General features: G+C 42.9%; 1 protein-coding gene across 2 annotated transcripts in view; it reads left to right on the top strand.

Moving 5' to 3' along the window:
• Positions 1 to 386: 386 nt before the first annotated feature.
• Positions 387 to 19,484, top strand: part of LOC111959897 (voltage-gated inwardly rectifying potassium channel KCNH7) — a 48,046-nt gene continuing 28,948 nt past the window's right edge. Inside the window, exons 1-6 of one of the 2 annotated variants that reach the window (XM_023981737.2) lie at positions 387 to 779; positions 1,238 to 1,468; positions 11,269 to 11,424; positions 14,771 to 15,226; positions 15,441 to 15,461; positions 15,983 to 16,197. In XM_023981737.2, coding sequence (XP_023837505.1) covers positions 704 to 779; positions 1,238 to 1,468; positions 11,269 to 11,424; positions 14,771 to 15,226; positions 15,441 to 15,461; positions 15,983 to 16,197 — 1,155 coding nt within the window. In that variant the 5' untranslated portion in view covers positions 387 to 703. The remainder of the gene's footprint in view (positions 780 to 1,237; positions 1,469 to 11,268; positions 11,425 to 14,770; positions 15,227 to 15,440; positions 15,462 to 15,982; positions 16,198 to 19,484) is intronic. The other variant, XM_023981735.2, reaches the window with a different exon arrangement.

Here is a 19,484-nt window from a genome sequence, read left to right as displayed (position 1 = left end):
ATATAACATATATAGTCTACGTAAATAAAAACCACGTGGTTCAAAGATGCCAAGGTTAGCGCTATCAGGGGTCTTTAGGACGTTCTTACCCTAAACCCTACTCTTACCCTAACCCTAACCGAACCCTAATCCTAACCTTAACCATTTTACATTTCAACTTCAAAATTGGCAGGGACGACGTCCCAAGGATCACAGATAGCAAGGACAAAATATGTAACTCATAGCGCACATATTACCTACGCACTGAACAGACATACTGTATGTACAGGTCGAGATTGTTTGACTGTAGTTTCTCAGCACTGCAAATTAACCTTACCCGAGGTGGCAGCGCTGTGCACTAAACCCTTAGGGGGGTAACGTCACTCCCCCTGGCATATCAGCCCCTGTCCTCTATTCTTGTCCACCACATCGCCACAGAGAACGTCAACATCGCATCCATCTTCAACTAGAAATGGTTTACAAACTATATCTGACCAAAGCAGAAATCCTCCCCGATTCCGTACGTATCGGCAAGGAGTCATTAAAATGCTCTGGTATGCATGCTGGCTGAAGTGTGTTCTAGTGAATTTGGGAAAGGTCATTTAAAGTGCAAGGTGAGTGCGCCGAGAATGATTTGTGACAAAGGAAATATCGGCAAGAGGCAACAACGGTAACTTCAGGGTCTCATTGCGAAAGCGCCTTTACACAAGAGCACGGAATAATCATGCCTGTACGAAGAGGTCATGTTGCGCCACAAAATACATTTCTTGGGATAATAATACGGAAATTCGAGGGACAGAGTAAGTATAACATCCCTGGTATCCTCGTGCTAATCTAAAGAGTTGTTMTTGGCGTTGTGGCGCGTGTGTTTTATTAGTCTGTTTGTAAAAGTGGGTATAGAGTGGGCATAAAGTTAGGTTTTAAAAGCTGTTGGATCGTATGAATTAACGTTCATATTTCTCCAATTAAGAATGGGTTTGTTCATTTAAAGAATACGTTAGAGGAACACATCAAGCAGTGTCAAGAATGTATTCTGTTATGCTCTAGTCTAAGTCAATAGATGTTTTCAGAAATCAAGTGCTATTTGACAACTTCTCGWCAGTTATTTCAAATTATACCACATTTGTATTAATGATATCAAATACTGGACTGTCTTCAATTTACAAATACTCTTAAAATGTTCATAAACCTCAAATCTAGACACTACAAACAAATTGGTTTGATAGCATTGTGTTTTTTTGTTTCCTTTTTCTTGCAGATAGGAAATTTGTCATAGCCAATGCCCGGGTGCAGAACTGTGCAATCATCTACTGTAACGATGGCTTCTGTGAGATGACTGGCTACTCCAGACCGGAYGTCATGCAGAAGCCGTGCACCTGTGAATTCCTCCACGGCGAGCACACTGACACACATGCCATCAGCCAGGTGGACCAGGCTCTGATGGGCTCAGAGGAGCGCAAGGTGGAAATCACATATCATCGCAAAGATGGTGAGTCAGTCAACCGGGCCAGCAACAGAGAGGTGGCCTTATATACTAGGTGTGATGTGCTGTCTCTGAGAAATCATAAGCTACAGTCCCACCGCAAGACATCCACCTCAATGCGAKTCCCAAATGGCACTCTATTATCTTAATAGTGCACTACTTTTGACTAGAGCCCTTTGGGTTCTAGTGCACTATAAAGGGAATATGGTGCCATTTGAGATGCAGCCTTGTTTTGATTATATGTGCTGATATCCTACTTGAGAGAATCGGTGAACACAGTAGAGATGAGGTTATACAGTTTTGACAGTGCACTTGACAATGAGAAGTAATGAGAGCTTTTCCTTCAATTAAGAAAGTGTCTCCATTGACCTGTGCAATAAATGTCGCTATTCATGTGGATGGAGCAAACAACATTTATAGGCAATTAACATGTATAGGAAAGGACTATCAATATCCATATTTCCTGTCTATGTAGAATGTGGATCTTCCTTTGCATTTACTGAACAATGCTACTTATGGAAAATATTCTATTTAACTACCAACAATAACAATTTAGGTCTTAAACCATTATGGATATCATTGTTTTGATGAGGTATGATGTGAGAGTTTCAGTAAATGTTATTATATTCTAAGCGAGGAAGCAAGATAACCTTTGACAATGATATCTGGCTTGATTTTTTTTTAAATTGCCGTTGCATAATGGAGGTGTAATCAGTGGCTTGGCAGACAATGCCAGAAGGCTGAACATTCCAATTTATTGAAGACCTTGGCATTGGAGAGGTATTATGTGATATACAGCATCTAGGAGCATGAACCAGCATATTATCAATTTCCAATTGTATGTATAGTAGAGACTGTCAGTGGCAATATGGTAGTTTGTAYCTTCTCTTGGTCCTAGTTGTCACTAAGACACATGCAGCAGAGAGAGTGGATCTTGACTCTGACAAGGTCAATGGGGCTTGGTCAGCTGCCATGGCACAGTAGGGAGTAATGTGTTGTCTGTGACTGACAGAGGAAAGGAAAGTGCTGTCTCAGTTCACTCTGGTCTAGAGCACAATATGCTGCGACTCACCTGCCTTCCTCCAAGGYTGTTCCAGACGATTGTAATGACGATACAAATAGCTAACAGCGAATCAATGTAGTCTTGTTTCACAATGACAATAAATCAATGAATGACTGCAGTATTTGCATGCCATCCTGTCAAATCTCTCAACAGTGGCGAGAWGGGCCATGCCCAGTCACAACCCTTATAGAGAAATCTATGAGAGTCTGAACAAAACAATTCATCCAGTAATCAATGTACCATCATCAGACTGGAACCAGGGCTGAATCCCAAATAGTACCCTATTCCCTACATACTGCACTACTTTGGACCAGAGCCTTATGGGAATAGGGTGCCATTTGGGATGCCGCACCCGCTTCAAAAGGTGGGCTTTTCTGTTTTCCTCTCAATTAGATTTAACTGTCGGGTTCTGAGTTTTTCCCCATAGAGATCCTGTTCTAATTCCTAATTCTATGGCTTTTCCTGAGCACATGAACTGAGCAAGAAAAGGACATGTGAGTTAATGTATTGAGCTTCATCCCTGTGAGGGGTGACACCAGGTTTCATTCTAACTGTACTGTGCATTATGTCTATGAGGCATTGTTATTCCAGCATATGTTCAAGGTCCTTGACTCCTCTAGATGTAATCCAAAAAGAAGATGTGGTTATTATCTCGTCTATCCTTGTTTGACTGTTCTCGTGAGGACCTTCAGTCCTCTTTGGGTTCCATTTTCTTGGGCCACTATCTCCACATGGGTTTAGTGCTTTTTTAGCTTGACTCTAGACATGATATGAACCGTGTTCAGTGCAGGCAGCAGTACTGTGAAGTCGCAGTGAATTAAAAGGAAGTTGCTGCTCAATGACATACATCTAAAAATGTAATTCCACCTCCTGCCATTGTCAGGCAGTGCGCTTTTTGGTCAGTATAATTCACCCCTCAAAGTCATTGCAGTGTCGCTCCTCTTTTCAAGGGATAGTATATGATGACAGGAAGGCAGGTCGTATTTTTTTGTTCCCCCGGCTCACGGCAATAAAGAACGTTTAACCCAACTTACATAGTGAAAAACTTACTTAGTAGATTCACCGGAAAATCCAAATAGTTCAATTTTTTTTCTTCCAGCAGCAGCAGTCATCAGCCTAGACATATTTCTGCTAATCACGTGGGAATCAGAGCCARATGCTCCTCGAGTAAGTCGAATAGATTGTTTTAGAATCCTGGAGAACGACAATAACACAAAGTACCCTAGGGAGCCATTGGTGAGGAGTACCTCTATGAAGAGCAGGGTTTTAAAGTCACTTTAGTCTCCGTGTAGTTCTGTATAAACTCAATGTGTCAATCATGGTTAATAAGGAATGGGAGCAGAGTAAAAGCCATACGACACATTCAAACTTAATCATTACACTCGCTCTCCCGCCCTCCCTCCTGGGCCTCGAGACAGGACTCTTAATACTYCTCAGAGGAGTCTAGAGTGAGGCGCAGAGCTCATGAATAAAGATGTCAAGGATGACACTGCGGTGACTGGGAGTGAGCAGCTTACCGCGTAAATGCATTACAGGGCTATGGAACGGCACAATCCACAGGCTCCCGTAGATGGGAACACAAATGCAAGATTCATGACATCCTTGARAGCAATGGGCCTATCGACGCGAGTTGTTTGTCGACCCCATTTTGCTAAAGCATTTAGGTAAAGCCTATCACATTTCACAGAGTGGAATGACATTAGACACAATAGGGCTGAACCAGTGTTGACAACATAGAGAAATAGTTGAGCATAAGGACGAATAGGCGATAGTGTCACGGCAGAGGAAATAGAGGAAGTGTGTCTGGCCAATATTAAATCATGACTCACAACTCGATGGTGTTAGACCTCAGGTGCTCCCTCTTGCTTGCTCACTCACGGTCTACAGGAGCGCGATACTATCAAATGAATCATAGTCATGCAGACATGTTAGTATAAAACTGCAGATGGGAATAGTCATGCTTAATATAAGCATCTCTAATTTGGTTTTCATACTGTGTCATGTTCCCACTGTGGGGGGGGTCTTGAAATGCCCGGTGACGACATCATCAGCAACACATCTCTAGCTCTTCAGCAAAAAGCTGAAAAGTGAAGCTGTTCATGCGTATGCTTCGAAAAGGACAATCAAGACCACAGTGAGATACACATCCAAAACCGTCGCCACAGCCACATTATCGTTCATCTCGGTGTTGAACAGTAAATAGTTGTGAGAGGAGAGAAATCCGAAATCACAACGTCTTCCCTCTCAAAGAAGATTCATAATCAATGAGATAAATATCTTCCTTTGCTGGGTTTTGTAAAACGATCCTATTCCGAGRGGTGTAATAGTACCTTGGAACTGAATGAGTGAGTACAAAGGGAAGCTGACACTGAGCAGAARGCTGAAGTTAAATACATAAGTCCCAGCATAGCTAGCCATGCTGCTGAAGTATGCGTGGGTGCAGGGTTTCAAAGGTGACTCCCCTTTGAGGAGCTGGAGAGCCGTCTTCCCCCCCGCTGCAGGGTGATGGGGGGGGTGAGGGCGACGGGGGGGACACAGGGCACTCACAGTTGGCTGCTTCGGGAGACCTGGATGGCTGCGCTCAAAAAGAGGTGCATGCATTTTTTATTGATCTTAGCCTCTTTGGTTACTCCCAATATGTTGCAAAACACATTTAGTGTTTGCCAAGGTCAGACGTTTATTAGAAAGCCATCCTATCAGAATAAAGATCGGATTAAATTAAAACATATCAGGTTTGAATTRGATTAGTTGATTTTGCAGAAGTCTTCGATAAAATGGGCCTGATATAAATGCTGTTCTAGACAGGCTCTCTGTAATTATCATCTGACAAAAAGCTAATTAACACTGAGTACAGTAGGAGGCAGATGGAGTATTGAACATCACRAACACACGCCTTGGCCAGTCGCCCTACATATCCACATATGAGTTCATATCTCCATTTCATGGGGGACACTCTTGAATCCAATCCAACGGCCACCAAACCATCTGTTTTACTTCCAATTAGCTTTTGCCAGCAATTAGCTATTTCAGCCCATTGGATGACAAATATCAGCTAGCTGGCTAGCTAGCAAAACRCATACAGTAAGATGCACTTGAAATTGGTGTTCATCTTGATGACTTAGAGGACACTGATKAAAGATGAAAGTAGGCCATGATGACTAGCTTAGGGCAGTCTTAACGGAGGCGAGATATGGCCACATGGCCAACAGACTCYAAACAAAGGGTTAGTATGCCTTCCCTCCCCTTACAYATTCCCCTCTTGATTGGCTATGCCCCGGTGCGGTTGTGTATGGCCTCCGCAACACAGCCCTGCAACAACCATGTCACATTGTATTAGCACGATAACCGCGGAGAGTGTCATGACTCATGTACAGCCTGCTCCATCTGGAACTGCTGTTTTTCTCTCTAAATGTTGGGATTCATAGCGAACCAAAAAAAAAGGAAGATATGTTTTTAACATGGGAATGTTTCTCCCCTCGTTGCACTAGCATTTAACCTTAAGACGCGTCTGCTGAACAAAATAACGTGTGCCTATATCATTTTTTTTTCTCATTAATGTGACGTGCCCATAAAGATCCTAAATAGTGTGGGTGAGTGCTGAAGGTCCTATGTTTAAAAAAAAGAGGTGGGAAGTACTACTCATAACTAACTGTCCTAGCCCCACCATTATAGAAGTACTTTTAGACTTCTCTTGCTCGTCAGAATGCTTCTGTACAGAGAAGTATTCCAAGACGAAGAGATCACACAGCTGTAGACCTTCAGCAATCAATATTGGCTCGATGTGCAGCCATCTTTTCAATTATTGATGGTGGAAATAGAATCTAATGAAATTTCCATCATCTTGAAATGGGAACTGATATCAATACAGCACCGTATCTATGTATTCATACAGGCCCAATACTTCTAGATGACTGGCACCTTGTGCAGTCATTGGTAAGGAATGATATCTATTTTTTATCCATACTTGAAAAGCATTGAAAGGAACATTATAGTTTGCAATGCCAAGGTGATGTACGGTCATCATGTGTATAGTATGCAAAGTAACACGAATTCAGATATATCTGATCTGTAAAAATTTAGACTTCACTTACTATTGTCAACACATTGAATATATAGTTAATTAAGAATCAATTTCCCTTATCAGTTATGTCTCTGCAGACTTTTGRAAAAATTTGAAATTCTAAGACTATCAAATCTTTCAGTTACAACATTATTTTCCTAAACCTCATATCTGTGCATCTTAGGAATCACACAATTGCTTTGCCCGCTGAGCTTATGCATTCCTAGTCAGCTTGATAAAAGCTTTTTTCCATGACAGGTGTATTATCCTTAAAGGCCACAATATCAGTATGATCTGCATTTCTCTGTGGCCTGGAATCTGACATTCAATGGGACCAAGGTAAAAGCGCTGGAAATCTCATTTGACCTTCTGCCAGTCTGAAGACAGTGATCATGCTTGGGGGCTGAGGCAGCTCCGTAGGGGCTGAAGGGGCTGCTAGATTGACACTTGAAGGGAAACTTGAACCCACCGACTGAAATTAATGATAGACATCCAATCACTAGGAGAGACACTAATGTACGCTATTAGACCTTTGTATTCTGCTGAACCTGCCACTTTCAATTATCCCAACCTGCCTGCAAATGATCTACAACTCACACAGGGAGGAGGTGGTAACTGGGTCGTATTCATTAGTGCACACTATATTTCGTATTGGACAAGTTYAGTTAGTCCCTCCTTGTTTCAGTCCGTTGTTTGCCATTTGGTGCCTAGTGAATACAACCCGGTACGCAACTAATAACGCAATTGTTTAGGATATGTATAGCACTGAATAACACGTCTTAAACCATAGGTCAAATGCACCACTAAATGCTCTTATTGCACATTTCCCAGTGCTTCTCAGTGTGATTTACCACCAACCTGAGAGGTGCACATAGTGTACGCAACACTGTTTATCCTGGCAGCTTTCCACAATCATGCACGTGGTCTGATGTGATCCGTGTACTGGCAGAGGGAATGAACTGGGGACTTCTCTATTCAATCAACACACCAGAGTCTGTCTGCCATAACAATCCTTCCTAATGACAATGAAAGGTGTGAATAGTCTCCTGGCCACATGAAACCAGGACTAGGAAATGATTGGCCTGTTTTACTCCAAGTTCTATTTGCTTGTAACTTATTTATAGAGTAAGCATGTGTGTGTGCATTTCTGTGTATGTTAACATTATATTATAACGTTAAACCATCTTGTATTGGGATAGAATAATCTTGAGRTCACATGACTAGGCCGGATATGTCATCAAAAGTATCTAACATGATGATTCGGATTCTGCCATTCATCACCCCGGTGGAGGTAAAAAAAAAGAGGATGTTGGCTATTATACACCTGAGTAGGTGACTTTCAGCAGGAGACAGGATGAGGAGGCACCCAAATAGCTCAGCCTTTTGGTGGGGTATTGTTTTCCCATCTGGTAAGTTGAATCAATTCCCAAACATGCTGCCACAGAATCATTCTGGGTCTCCTCTTTCTTGCAGCATTTTCTTTACCCTCCTCACACAGTAGCTAGTTTCCACAGATCTAAAACGTGACGCAGTGTGAAACATTCATGTATGCCAACTAACAGATACAAGATCCGTGTATACACTGAATCATTTATTGCTGAGATAGATGTCTAAGGAGATGAATAGGGGTAATTTCCGTCATGTAATTGTGGGGAAACCTAAATGCAGTTAACTAAAATCGATGAATGATTAATGAGCAATGACAATGAGCAGTATTGATACCGAAGGAGATGAGTGAGGAGTTTCATACAACGGACATTATAACCCATACCAGATGAAGGCGCTTCCCTTATTACCAGTTCACCACAATTATAATAATTGTGGTTACGTGGTTGTCTTACCGAGCTACTGTAAGTTGAATGCACWGACTTTAAGTCGCTCTGGATAAGAGTGTCTGCTAAATGTACAAAATACAAATCCAATAGAAATGTAAATGTTTTTCACAGTTTTGGACATAAMATATTGTTGCGAAGAACGGCCATTCCATGGGGGCACCTATTAAAGTCTGACATGTAAATGCAGTCCAACAGAGGATTGTTATGTTTAATCAGACAGACAGCCTACTGCTGATGAATGTGACTGGCAGTGTGGATGTGAGATCCAGCTCTGAGGAGATTACTGTGAACAATGGTAATGTGTCCTCTGCTAGCCCGGCTGGTAGACGGTGAGAGACACATTTGCATAGGGACGGATGGGCATCTTTTGATCTTCTTTGCGTATTGCTTATTATTGCACATCGGGTGTTCTTCCTAGAAGGGCAGCAGATGTGTGGCTTGTTTTATGAGGGCAGTGAGACTCTGGGAGAAATGGAGTCCCACTGATGAAAGGATTTATTTCTCTCTGGCATTGATGCTTCTACTCTGCATGACTCTGTATTAGTCTGAACCTGCTTTTTACAATTCAATGATAATGCTGATGGCATTATAATGCAGTGGGAGATATAGGGTTATGGAGATATAGGGTTATGGAGATGTAGGGTTATGGAGGTTGCGCTAAGAGATTAGGGCTGGAAAATCATCAGTTGATCTAATGACAGATTTAGCCACCAGATAAATCGGCATCATCAGTACCAAGACTATATTAATTTGTAAACCGTGTATAGGCAACAGGAGACCAACCTCAACCTCCTGGCCCTCCATTTGCTGACGACAATGTGCGCTTATGAAATTATTTTGTTTACGATAAGGACTGCGGTGGTCCATGTTTGCTGTGATCTAGTGTACTATAAAATAGACGGCTCTCCTATTCTTACCACCTTGCCCAGTCATATTCAAGGTGTCTAGGGGTTCTGATGGGTCTAACCTTGATTTGCATTTTGATAACATACAGTATCTACAGTATTTCACTTTTTAATGTGTATAGTATTGCTTACTAGGTGTTGTCCAATGAATTCTGCAACCACTYCCTCTTCAAATCAGGGTTGATTTAGAAAAAGCTGTTCAAAAAGAGGACATTGCGTTATCATATCTTTGTACTMCCTGACGAAGGCCATGCAGCCGAAACACGTCAGCGTTTTTAAATCTTTGTTTCCATTGAACATGCCATACAAATAAAGGCATTTTAATTAATTATATGAAGAGTGCCTTGGTCCTCCTTTMATTTTGAAGGAATGCCTCCTATTCAAMTGATATAGTTTCTACTTGTTTATATGGAAGGACCCCTAGCATTTCAGTATGTATTTCTGTTTACGAYGCTTTCTGAGAAGCTTGTTTGGTATCCTTTGAAATAAGCGAGCAACACAATTTTCCTGACATTGATGCCCTACCGAGGCCTCAGGGAAGCTGGCCTAACATATTGCACCGGCTCTAAATAGATTGGAGGACCCTAAGGAACCAAAACCCATTTTTTCCTGTATCATCATTTTTGTTGGTAATTAGGTAGTMGTGCAGATTTCGCATATGTGTTTTAACTAATTGACACAGAATTCAGCCGAGTTGAGGTAACTGGAAGAGAACAGTCAATCTCACTTAAAAAKGTGCTGATGGCGTTGTCAACTTTTTCTTCCTATATTATTACAGCATGGCTCAGCTATAGCATGACAAGCATTCAGGCTGGCAGATTGCTGTTGTTTTGATGTAGTGTCTCCAGCAGTGCTGAAATCATTTGCAATCTGTTAAAACTCTCTTGACCCTATTAAGTTCTGGTGTGGATATTCTAATAGTTTTTAGGGGTTTGCGTGATAATTCAAGTACAACATATTTAGTAATACTATTACCKAACATAATACTGATTTGGTGATGAGATTATTAAGCTTAGAAGTGCCTTCCAATTGCATTCAATGTTTTGCATATACTATGTTGTAGCCTAAATGCTTCCGTAGAACACCTATTCACTGGGTGGRGGGTCGGTGGTTTTTCTTGCTCCATTCTGCCTGGAGAAATTCAACCCAAGGTACTGATCCTTCTATAATCCAGTCAGTGCATTCCAGATATTGCCATTTTATGGGCACAAGAAAGGGACTTGGTCTGAAATGGCGGCCTATTCCCTAGTGCGCTACTTCTGACCGGGGGACGCAGCCAAGATCTTGATATTTTTACTCCTCTTGAGGAGGCAGCTCAGCGGTAGTGGGTCTGGTATGACCCAGTAGAAACCCTGGGAGTTGACTCTGTTCCATTGTAAATTATACCCTTTTCGCTGTATACAGTAGTGCACTGCTTTTGACCAGAGCCCAATGAATCCTAGTCAAAAGTAGTGCACTATAAAGGGTCTAGGGTGCCATTTGGGCACGTTGTRTGTGCCATGTGAAGCTCTGGCCTGTGTGCTGTATCCAGGATAAAGCACGCTACTTATAAGGTGTCCTCTTGACCAGTCTGTGTCCATGTCGAATCAGCAAACTGCCTTACTATCATAAAGCTAGGGAATTCATGATGAACACTTAGCACTAAGAGAGGTGCTAGCAACATGGCATTACGATATCAATATTGCTGGAGGAAAAATAACAATTGGAATAATAATCATCTCTCTAAGTATTGCCATCTAGGGGTCTAAATTCTTTTTTGCAGGACACGATTTTCCTCTCCGCTCAGCACTATATTATTATTAAATTGGAGCATTCTCAGGTAGAGTAGCAGGCATCCATYTTAGAATGGATTAGAAGTTATACTGTAGTGGAGCTCAACTGTGGAGAAGGAGAAGATGAGGAGCATTAGCTTTTAGACATGACAGGTTTATTATTTCTTACAGGGACGGACTTCCAGTGCTACACTCACATAATCCCGGTGAAGAACGAGGAAGGCGTAGTGATGTTGTTCATTCTAAACTTTGATTACGTCCTTGAGGAGGGAAGCAGCGACTCGACAGAGAAGCTGAATCACTCATCCCTGGAAAGAGCTGATTCCAGTGAGTATCCGGATTCCTGCCCTGTGTATGTCTACTGGCAATGTGGATATGCAGTAGTACCTTTTTGTTTSTAATGAAATGTCATGTTTCACCCAAAACGGAACCATATTTCCTATAMAATGCACTACTTTTGACCCTGGTCGAAAGTAGTGCACTGTATAGGGAATAGGGTGCCATTTAGGACAAGGCCCGTGTAATGTAAGACCGCAGCTAGATCAGGGGGAGCTCATCACATAGGAAGTCCGAACTGACTTTGCAGTCCACTAATAGAAGTGCCTTCCTTCCAGTTCCCAAAGATGCACTCCTCTTCTATAGAAGGGCAATTACACATATGGATACTACTAATTGCAATTATTCATGCTCATCCTCATCTACATCTGCAAGARGCTAATTAGGCAAGTTGTAGAAATTCAACCCAGGTTCCTGGAATAAATGTAGCTTAAAGTAAATGTCCAGTGTTTCCAGATTTATTTGACAAKTTTGAGGTGGGGYTTTTAAGTGTTTTTTTCACCAATTTATGCTTTGGCCGCGAGTATGAATATAGGACGAGGCATTTCCATTATTTGGGTATGAGTTAGCAGAATATGAACTTTTAAAAGTGATGTTTACTGGACAGTTACTTTATCATCTGGAAGACAGCACACTAGATTGTGTTTCTCTTCACAAGTAAACTAAATAGATTTTTATTTCACAATTTATTTGGCCTCTGTCATTGTGGAATTTTGCCATCTCTTTATTTTGCTTCGTCTGTGCTTATTTTTAGATAGGGAACAAAGCAGTGGTATTTGAACTGGGGGCTGTGTCTCTTTACCATCTCCTCCACTGCTGTGTGTCAGAGGGTGTAAATGTCAACAAGACATCTCTGCTTGCTCCTGATTTTGGAGGTGCCGAGCATCTCCTCACTGAGCAAGGCAGAGCCATCCGCACGGTTCAGTAGGAATCCTGAACACTGCACTGCACCCAAGGCGGTGGGGGGTGCACTTGTCCTCTGTGTGTGTCGTGTGCGTGTTGTGTGTGTCATCTGTGTGTGTGTGTGTGTGTGTGTGTGTGTGTGTGTGTGTGTGTGTGTGTGTGTGTGTGTGTGTTCGTAACACCACTGATCAGAGCTGATTGCTTGATTTTCATACTAAAGGTCTTTACTGAGGGGAACAAACGCCACAGAAAGAAGGAAAAGCATGTTGTGTGATCGATCAGCAGCTTCCTCACCACAGGCATCGGCTTGCTGTTATTGGCCTCATACAAATATGCTTTCCTTGCAAAGTGATTTTGGGGGCAATGGGGGACTAATTATGAACCCGTGCATACTGTCTCCAGGTATCATAGCAACTAGCACAATAGTATGAGCAAAGGAAAGAATAATCCCTTCTTCACAGTCTGCACACAGAACCCCCTTCTCAGCAAAAAGAAGTACAAAATTACAGAGAAAAGAGATGCATTGGACCGTATGAAAATGAATCTTTCCTCTATGCTATTTATAGGGAAATGACGGTGGTATAGATTCACATAAACTACAATACATTATTTGAATTCAGAACTTCATTGTCAGCTAAATTCACTGGGTGCAACCAATAGCTTTTCTGCCTCTCTGAACCATTTCATTCTAATTTCATACTGAGTTATTGCGACGAATTAATAGCTGCTGTATGGAATGGAAAATGAATGTGTTTAGAGTAAATGACGCCTAGAAGGCTTAACGGTATAAAAGAGAAAGACCTCCACATGCTCTCTCTTTCTTCCCAATGGAAATACTCTACAGTAGTGGGGATGAAACGAAAAAGCATATTCTAAATTGAATTCCCTCTCTTCTTGCTTCTGTATTGCTTCTATATTCTGTTCCTTTGACATTTCTACAAAACACACAGGAACTGTGTTCTACATAAGTACATTTTGACATAAGCAGGAGTAAAACACTAAAACAGCCATTATTAATTCAGAAGGCTCAGTGAGGATCAAGTGCGCTCTGCCCTACCATTCATAAATCAACAGCTTCTACCTGCATTCATACCAAGCCATTGCAGGGGAATGAAAACAAAGCATGTGTCAGCTGGTGAAGGAGGCCATGTCTGGTGATGCTGGGTTTACAGATTGATGTCATTTATATACAGATGAAATAAGTGAGAGGAGAAAAGCAGTAATAAATCCAGTAGGCTACTACCAAAAAACTGTACGTAGGCTTGCCAAATTCTGGTAACTTTCGCACATTTTTTCCCCAATATCCTGGTTGGAGTTTCCGAATTTCCTTCTGATTCCGGGAATCTTCCATCTGGGATTTCCTGAAGACCTGAGAATTTTGGAAAAGCTACCAGAGTTTTGCAACTCTAACTCTATACTACTGTAACTTGGAGTTCACCTGAAATATGCAGCCCTCTACTTTCCTCTGGCATCTCATATGATTGTAAATCAAAGACACCTAAAGTAGAGATGCTGAGGCATGTATTCCTATGTCCATAAAAAAAARCAGGTCTAAATTGCAGACTTCCTGCCATTAGGGGCTATTTCAGAGGCCTGTCCAGGGGCCCTGTTGAGTGTGATGGCTTTATTGTGTATAAGGGTTGTAACATAAGTACATGTGGTTGGGGAATGGAAACAGATGGCAGTGACATGATGCAAGGAGGGTGCTGAACGATGGCTGCCTCATATTTATGAGTGAGCCTGTGGCTCACTTTCACCACTTCTATTGTTAATGAACCCAAACTACAGTTCCCTCACTGGTTTATATGTGCCTGTGTGTCACTCTGAAGATGTTACTGCACAGTGGACACACATGAGGAACACATGAGATACTGGACATACCATCTCTGTTAAATTAAGGAAGGAGATGAATTTTCCGCTAAGTGTTTTCACTTATGGCCTTGAACGTGGTATGATACATTATGATATCCTGCGGTGTACGCCAATACATAGTGTCCATTTATCAACAGTTTTAATTCATTAATCATCAAATAAGAAAGAACACTATGACAGGCATTACAGCAGTATACACGCTATGCACTATGGGTAAAGGGCCGATCAAGGTTATTCAGTCACGTACCATTGAATGCCATTGGATTAGAGGTTGATTCTCCGGCTTTCTGCTTCCTCTGTTTGATCATGAACACATAAGGTAATCCAATTATAGAATTACACACAATCAGATAAATGAAAGTGCACCTTCCAGCTCAAAGAACAGTAATGAGATTGGCATTCATTGAAAATGTGACTCAATTGACTAAATAATTGTTGCTATTGCTTATGCTTTAGATMTTTTACATGTTATGTTATACAGTCAAAATCATACTTTCTCATCATTTAATAATTTGATTGTTTGGAGCAGGAATAAACAGGTCCAACATTTTCTGTTGTTTAGGAAAGGGACGATTCTTCCGATTCCGCCAGGCTGCCTTTAGTCTGGTCTCCAACAAACAGTCTCTTCCACAAGAAGACCCAGATGCCGTCATGGTGGACTCCCCCTCCCCCAAACAGAACGAGGACTCTGTGGCTCTGACCAACTTCCAGTCGCCCCCGACCGAAGACAACTGCAGCCCCACCGATGCCAACGACACACGGGCCCTCATCAGCTCCAGCCACCACTCCTCCCAGGCCAGTGTGCATGGACCCGGACCCCTGGACCACTCCTCTCCCAAGCAGCACCCGTGGGACAGGCTGTACCAGACGGAGGCGCACCAGTCCACCACCTGCCTGGCACACACCATCTCCAGAGGCAGCATCAGCGGGAGCAGCATGAGGCGAGCCTCCTCCGTCCACGACATAGAAGGCTTCAGCAACTCCAAGAGCATGTTCAGGGACCGACACGCGAGTGAAGGTAAAGTAAGACGATGAAATGTCTAACGAAAGCTTTGTGGTCCCAAGATTTCGAATGGGGACAGAGCTATTGTCATCATTGTGTCTTGTGAGTACTCCTTGCTCAGGAATTGTGTATTACAGTATACTATTACGGATCCATGCCAACAATATCTGCATCCACAGTACTATTTCTATCTTCTCTCTTCCTCTCGCCACTATGATGCTGCTTTTAGACAATGGTCGCTATATCAGAGGTAACGATGTGTTCCCTAACCATGCTTGTCGTGCATTGGACTGTTTGAAGCATGTATCCTAATCAAGCCAATTGACCACGAGTGATGATGATTTCTCCCTGAAATTCTACCCTCAACGAAGCGCTGCACTTGAGAATGTGTTGTGACTTAGACAGTTGAGTGTTTTTGTCATGTCAGCTATTTTAAATGTCTTTGGATGATTGATCAACACCCCCTGAATGAAAGCCTGCTGCCTCCACTGACTGCTAATATTGCCATCCCCACCCAACCTAACACCTGCATGAAAGAAAGCTATTTTGCTTTCTGGGGGGGGGGGGGGGGCTGTTGCCACTATGCTCTGTCTGCTTCCCATCAGTTTCCCTGTTCACCAACGCCAACCATCATCAAATGTGTGATGTTTGGCTCACTGCTACAGTTTTGACCTCTGTCCAGGTACTACTCAATGTCCTTTACTAAAGCTGTGCTATACTGTATTACCATCTCTCTACAGTCAATTTCTTTGGGTTGTCTTTACGTTCCAGGTCCGTTCAATCATCTCAAGTCCAGTTTGCTTGGCTCCACCTCTGAATCCAACATCAACAAGTACAGCACCATCAACAAGATCCCGCTGATTGCGCTCAACTTCACGGAGCGGAATAACGAAAATAAGGCACACTCTCCCCCATCGTCAGAAAACACTATCATAGCACCCAAGGTTAAGGACAGAACGCACAACGTCACTGAGAAAGTCACACAGGTGAGACAATTGGCTGTCTGGAAAGCACATTTCACTCTTTTTTTCGTACAGCTTTCATGTTACATTATGCGTACGAGCCACAAAATAAGACATTTACCAAATGAATGCCAGACACATTGCTGCCTATATTATTCATTATGTTTGCACTAATGGCTGCTTTTGAATCATATATTTCCACACTGTTTGACATTGGTACTAATGCAATGAATTGGAGAAACAATCTCATCAATGAATAGTCGGTGTGACATTTGCTCTGTGTAAAAACAAGTCCAGCAGTGTAATACAGTATGCAGTAGAATCTCTCCTGCTTGTTCCTACAACAACTAAGCGATGTATAGTGACTGTCCTCTCATTAACGTCAGTGTCAAACCTCAGCACAGGCTGTAGGGTAGAACACCAAGCTTTCCCGTACAACCAGACCTTCTTTGACAGGCGAAAACAGAGCACTCCTCCTGACAATGACATTCTATAGAAGAGACAAGCCATTCTCACTCATAAGTACAGCCATCATCTGACTGAACTCTCTGAATTTTCTGGGTTGCACTACCTTGAATCGGCCATTCGGTGGGTGGGTTTTTCACATTAGATACGGTAGATGTCGAGATGCATGGGAGAATCCATAATTCATCTTGTAGATGTACTGAGGCAACATAAAACAAAGCCCTCTGTCCTCATCATTTCTCCAGCAGTATCATCAGATAGAAGGTCTCTCTTTGCAGCCTGTCAGAGCTCATTAAGATCCGAAGGAGAGGAAAGCCACATACTAACTGGCCATTATAAACTGGGTGGTTTGAGCCCTGAATGCTGATTGGCTGACAGCCATGGTATATCAGACTGTTTAAAATCAAATCAAACTTTATTTGTCACACGCGCCGAATACAACAAGTGTAGACCTTACTGTGAAATGCTGACTTACAAGCCCTTAACCAACAGTGCAATTCAAGAAGAGTTAAGAAAATATTTACCAAATAAACTAAAGTAAAAAATAGTGGGGTACCGGTACCGAGTCAGTGTGCGGGGGTACAGGTTAGAGGTAATTTGTACATGTAGGTAGGGGTGAAGTGACTATGCATAGATAATGAACAGCGAGTAGCAGCAGTGTACAAAACAAATGGGGGGGGTGGGGTTCAATGTAATAGTCTGGTGGCCATTTGATTAATTGTTCAGCAGTCTTATGGCTTGGGGGTAGAAGCTGTTAAGGAGCCTTTTGGTCCTAGACTTGGCGCTCCGGTACCGCTTGCCGTGCGGTAGCAGAGAAAACAGTCTATGACTTGGGTGACTGGAGTCTAAAAATGTTATGGGCTTTCCTAGATGGCAGGAAAATAGGCCCCAGTGATGTACTGGGCCGTAYGCACTACCCTCTGTAGCGCCTTACGGTCAGATGCCGAGCAGTTGCCATACCAGGCGGTGATGCAACCGGTCAGGATGCTCTCGATAGTGCAGCTGTAGAACTTTTTGAGGATCTGGGGACCCATGCCAAATCGTTTCAGTCTCCCGAGGGGGAAAATGTTTTGTTGTGCGCTCTTCACAACTGTCTTGGTGTGTTTGGASCATGATAGTTATTTGGTGATGTGGAAACTCGCTCCACTACAGCCCCRTTGATGTTAATGGGGGCCTGTTCGGCCCACCTTTTCCTCTGGTCCTCGATCAGCTCCTTTGTCTTGCTCACATTGAGTGAGAGGTTAYGGTCCTGGCACCACACTGCCAGTTCTCTGACCTCCTCCCTATAGGCTGTCTCATMGTTGTCGGTGATCAGGCCTATCACTGTTGTGTCGTCAGCAAACTTAATGATGGTGTTGGAGTCGTGTTTGGCCACGCAGYCGTGGGTGAACAGGGAGTACAGGAGGGGACTAAGTACACACCCCTGAGGGGCCCCAGTGTTGAGAATCAACGAGGCAGACATGTTGTTGCCTATCCTTAYCACCTGGAGGCRGCCCRTCAGGATGTCCAGGATCCAGTTGCAGAGGGAGGTGTTTAGTCCTAGGGTCCTTAGCTTATTGATGAGCTTCGTGTGCACTATGGTGTTGAACGCTGAGCTGTAGTCAATKAACAGCATTCTCACATAGGTGTTCCTTTTGTCCAGGTGGGAAAGGGCAGTGTGGAGTGCGATTTAAGATTGCGTCATCTGTGGATCTGTTGGGGYGGTATGCRAATTRGWGTGGGTCTAGGGTATCCGGGAGGATGCCGTTGATGTGAGCCATGACCAGCCTTTCAAAGCACTTCATGTGGCTACCGACGTAGGTTCTACAGGGCGGTAATCATTTWGGCAGGTTACCTTCACTTCCTTGGGCACAGGGACTATGGTSGTCTGCTTGAAACATGTAGGTATTACARACTCAGTCAGGGAGAAGTTGAWAATGTCGGTGAAGACCCTTGCCAGTTGGTCTGCGTATGCTTTGAGTACACGTCCTGGTATTCCATCTGGCCCCGCGGCTTTGTGAATGTTGACCTGTTTAAAGGTCTTGCTCAAATCGGCTACGGAGAGCGTTATCAAACAGTCATCACAGTATACCACGGAAATGACAAAATATGTATTTTTACTGCTCTAATTATGTTGGTAACCAGTTTATAATATCAATAAGGCACCTCGGGGGGTTGTGGTATATGGCCAATGTATCTCAGCTAAGGGCTGTGTCCAAGTACTCCGYGTTGCGTCGTGTTTAAGAACAGCCCTTAGCCGTAGTATATTGGCCGTATACCACACCCCCCCGGGCATTATTGCTTAATTAGATTACAACATTGCTTAGATAGCCATAATAAGCCCCAGAGTCAGAGTCCAACCATGGAGAGAAGCTAACCCAGAAGCTGTTCAGCAATGGACACTGTCTGTTGTATCTCTACCATTGTTATGAATAGAGCACTGCAATTGTAAACAACCTTTGTTCAAGGTACTATTTTCAGAAGATATATTGCTAGGATATGTAACCTGATTATCCTCCCTCAATTCTATCATTAAATCAAATTGCATTTTCAAAATGATCTACCCCMAAAAAATCTAGACGTGAATTTACTACCGGAATGTTAGACGGTAAGGCAGTGATTCTGTAGCCTGGTTGCCGTCTCTGTTCAGCAATTACAATYCACTCCTTGTAATTTGCCAAAGACAGGAGTGGAATGTTAGCTAAAAAGACTGTTACCCAGACTTGTGATCCTGTGGAACACATTTGATATTGGAAATCATATTATTCACAYCCCAAGACGGTGGCAATCGTCCTGTCTCTCAAATGAGAGGAGAGGACTTGTCCTAATAGAGTTGGACTGTGCCTCACTTACTCTCCGGTTAGCTG

Source organism: Salvelinus sp. IW2-2015, linkage group LG36 (genome assembly GCF_002910315.2).
Source record: "Salvelinus sp. IW2-2015 linkage group LG36, ASM291031v2, whole genome shotgun sequence".
NCBI lineage: Eukaryota > Metazoa > Chordata > Actinopteri > Salmoniformes > Salmonidae > Salvelinus > Salvelinus sp. IW2-2015.
This window is presented reverse-complemented; position numbering and strand designations above follow the sequence as displayed.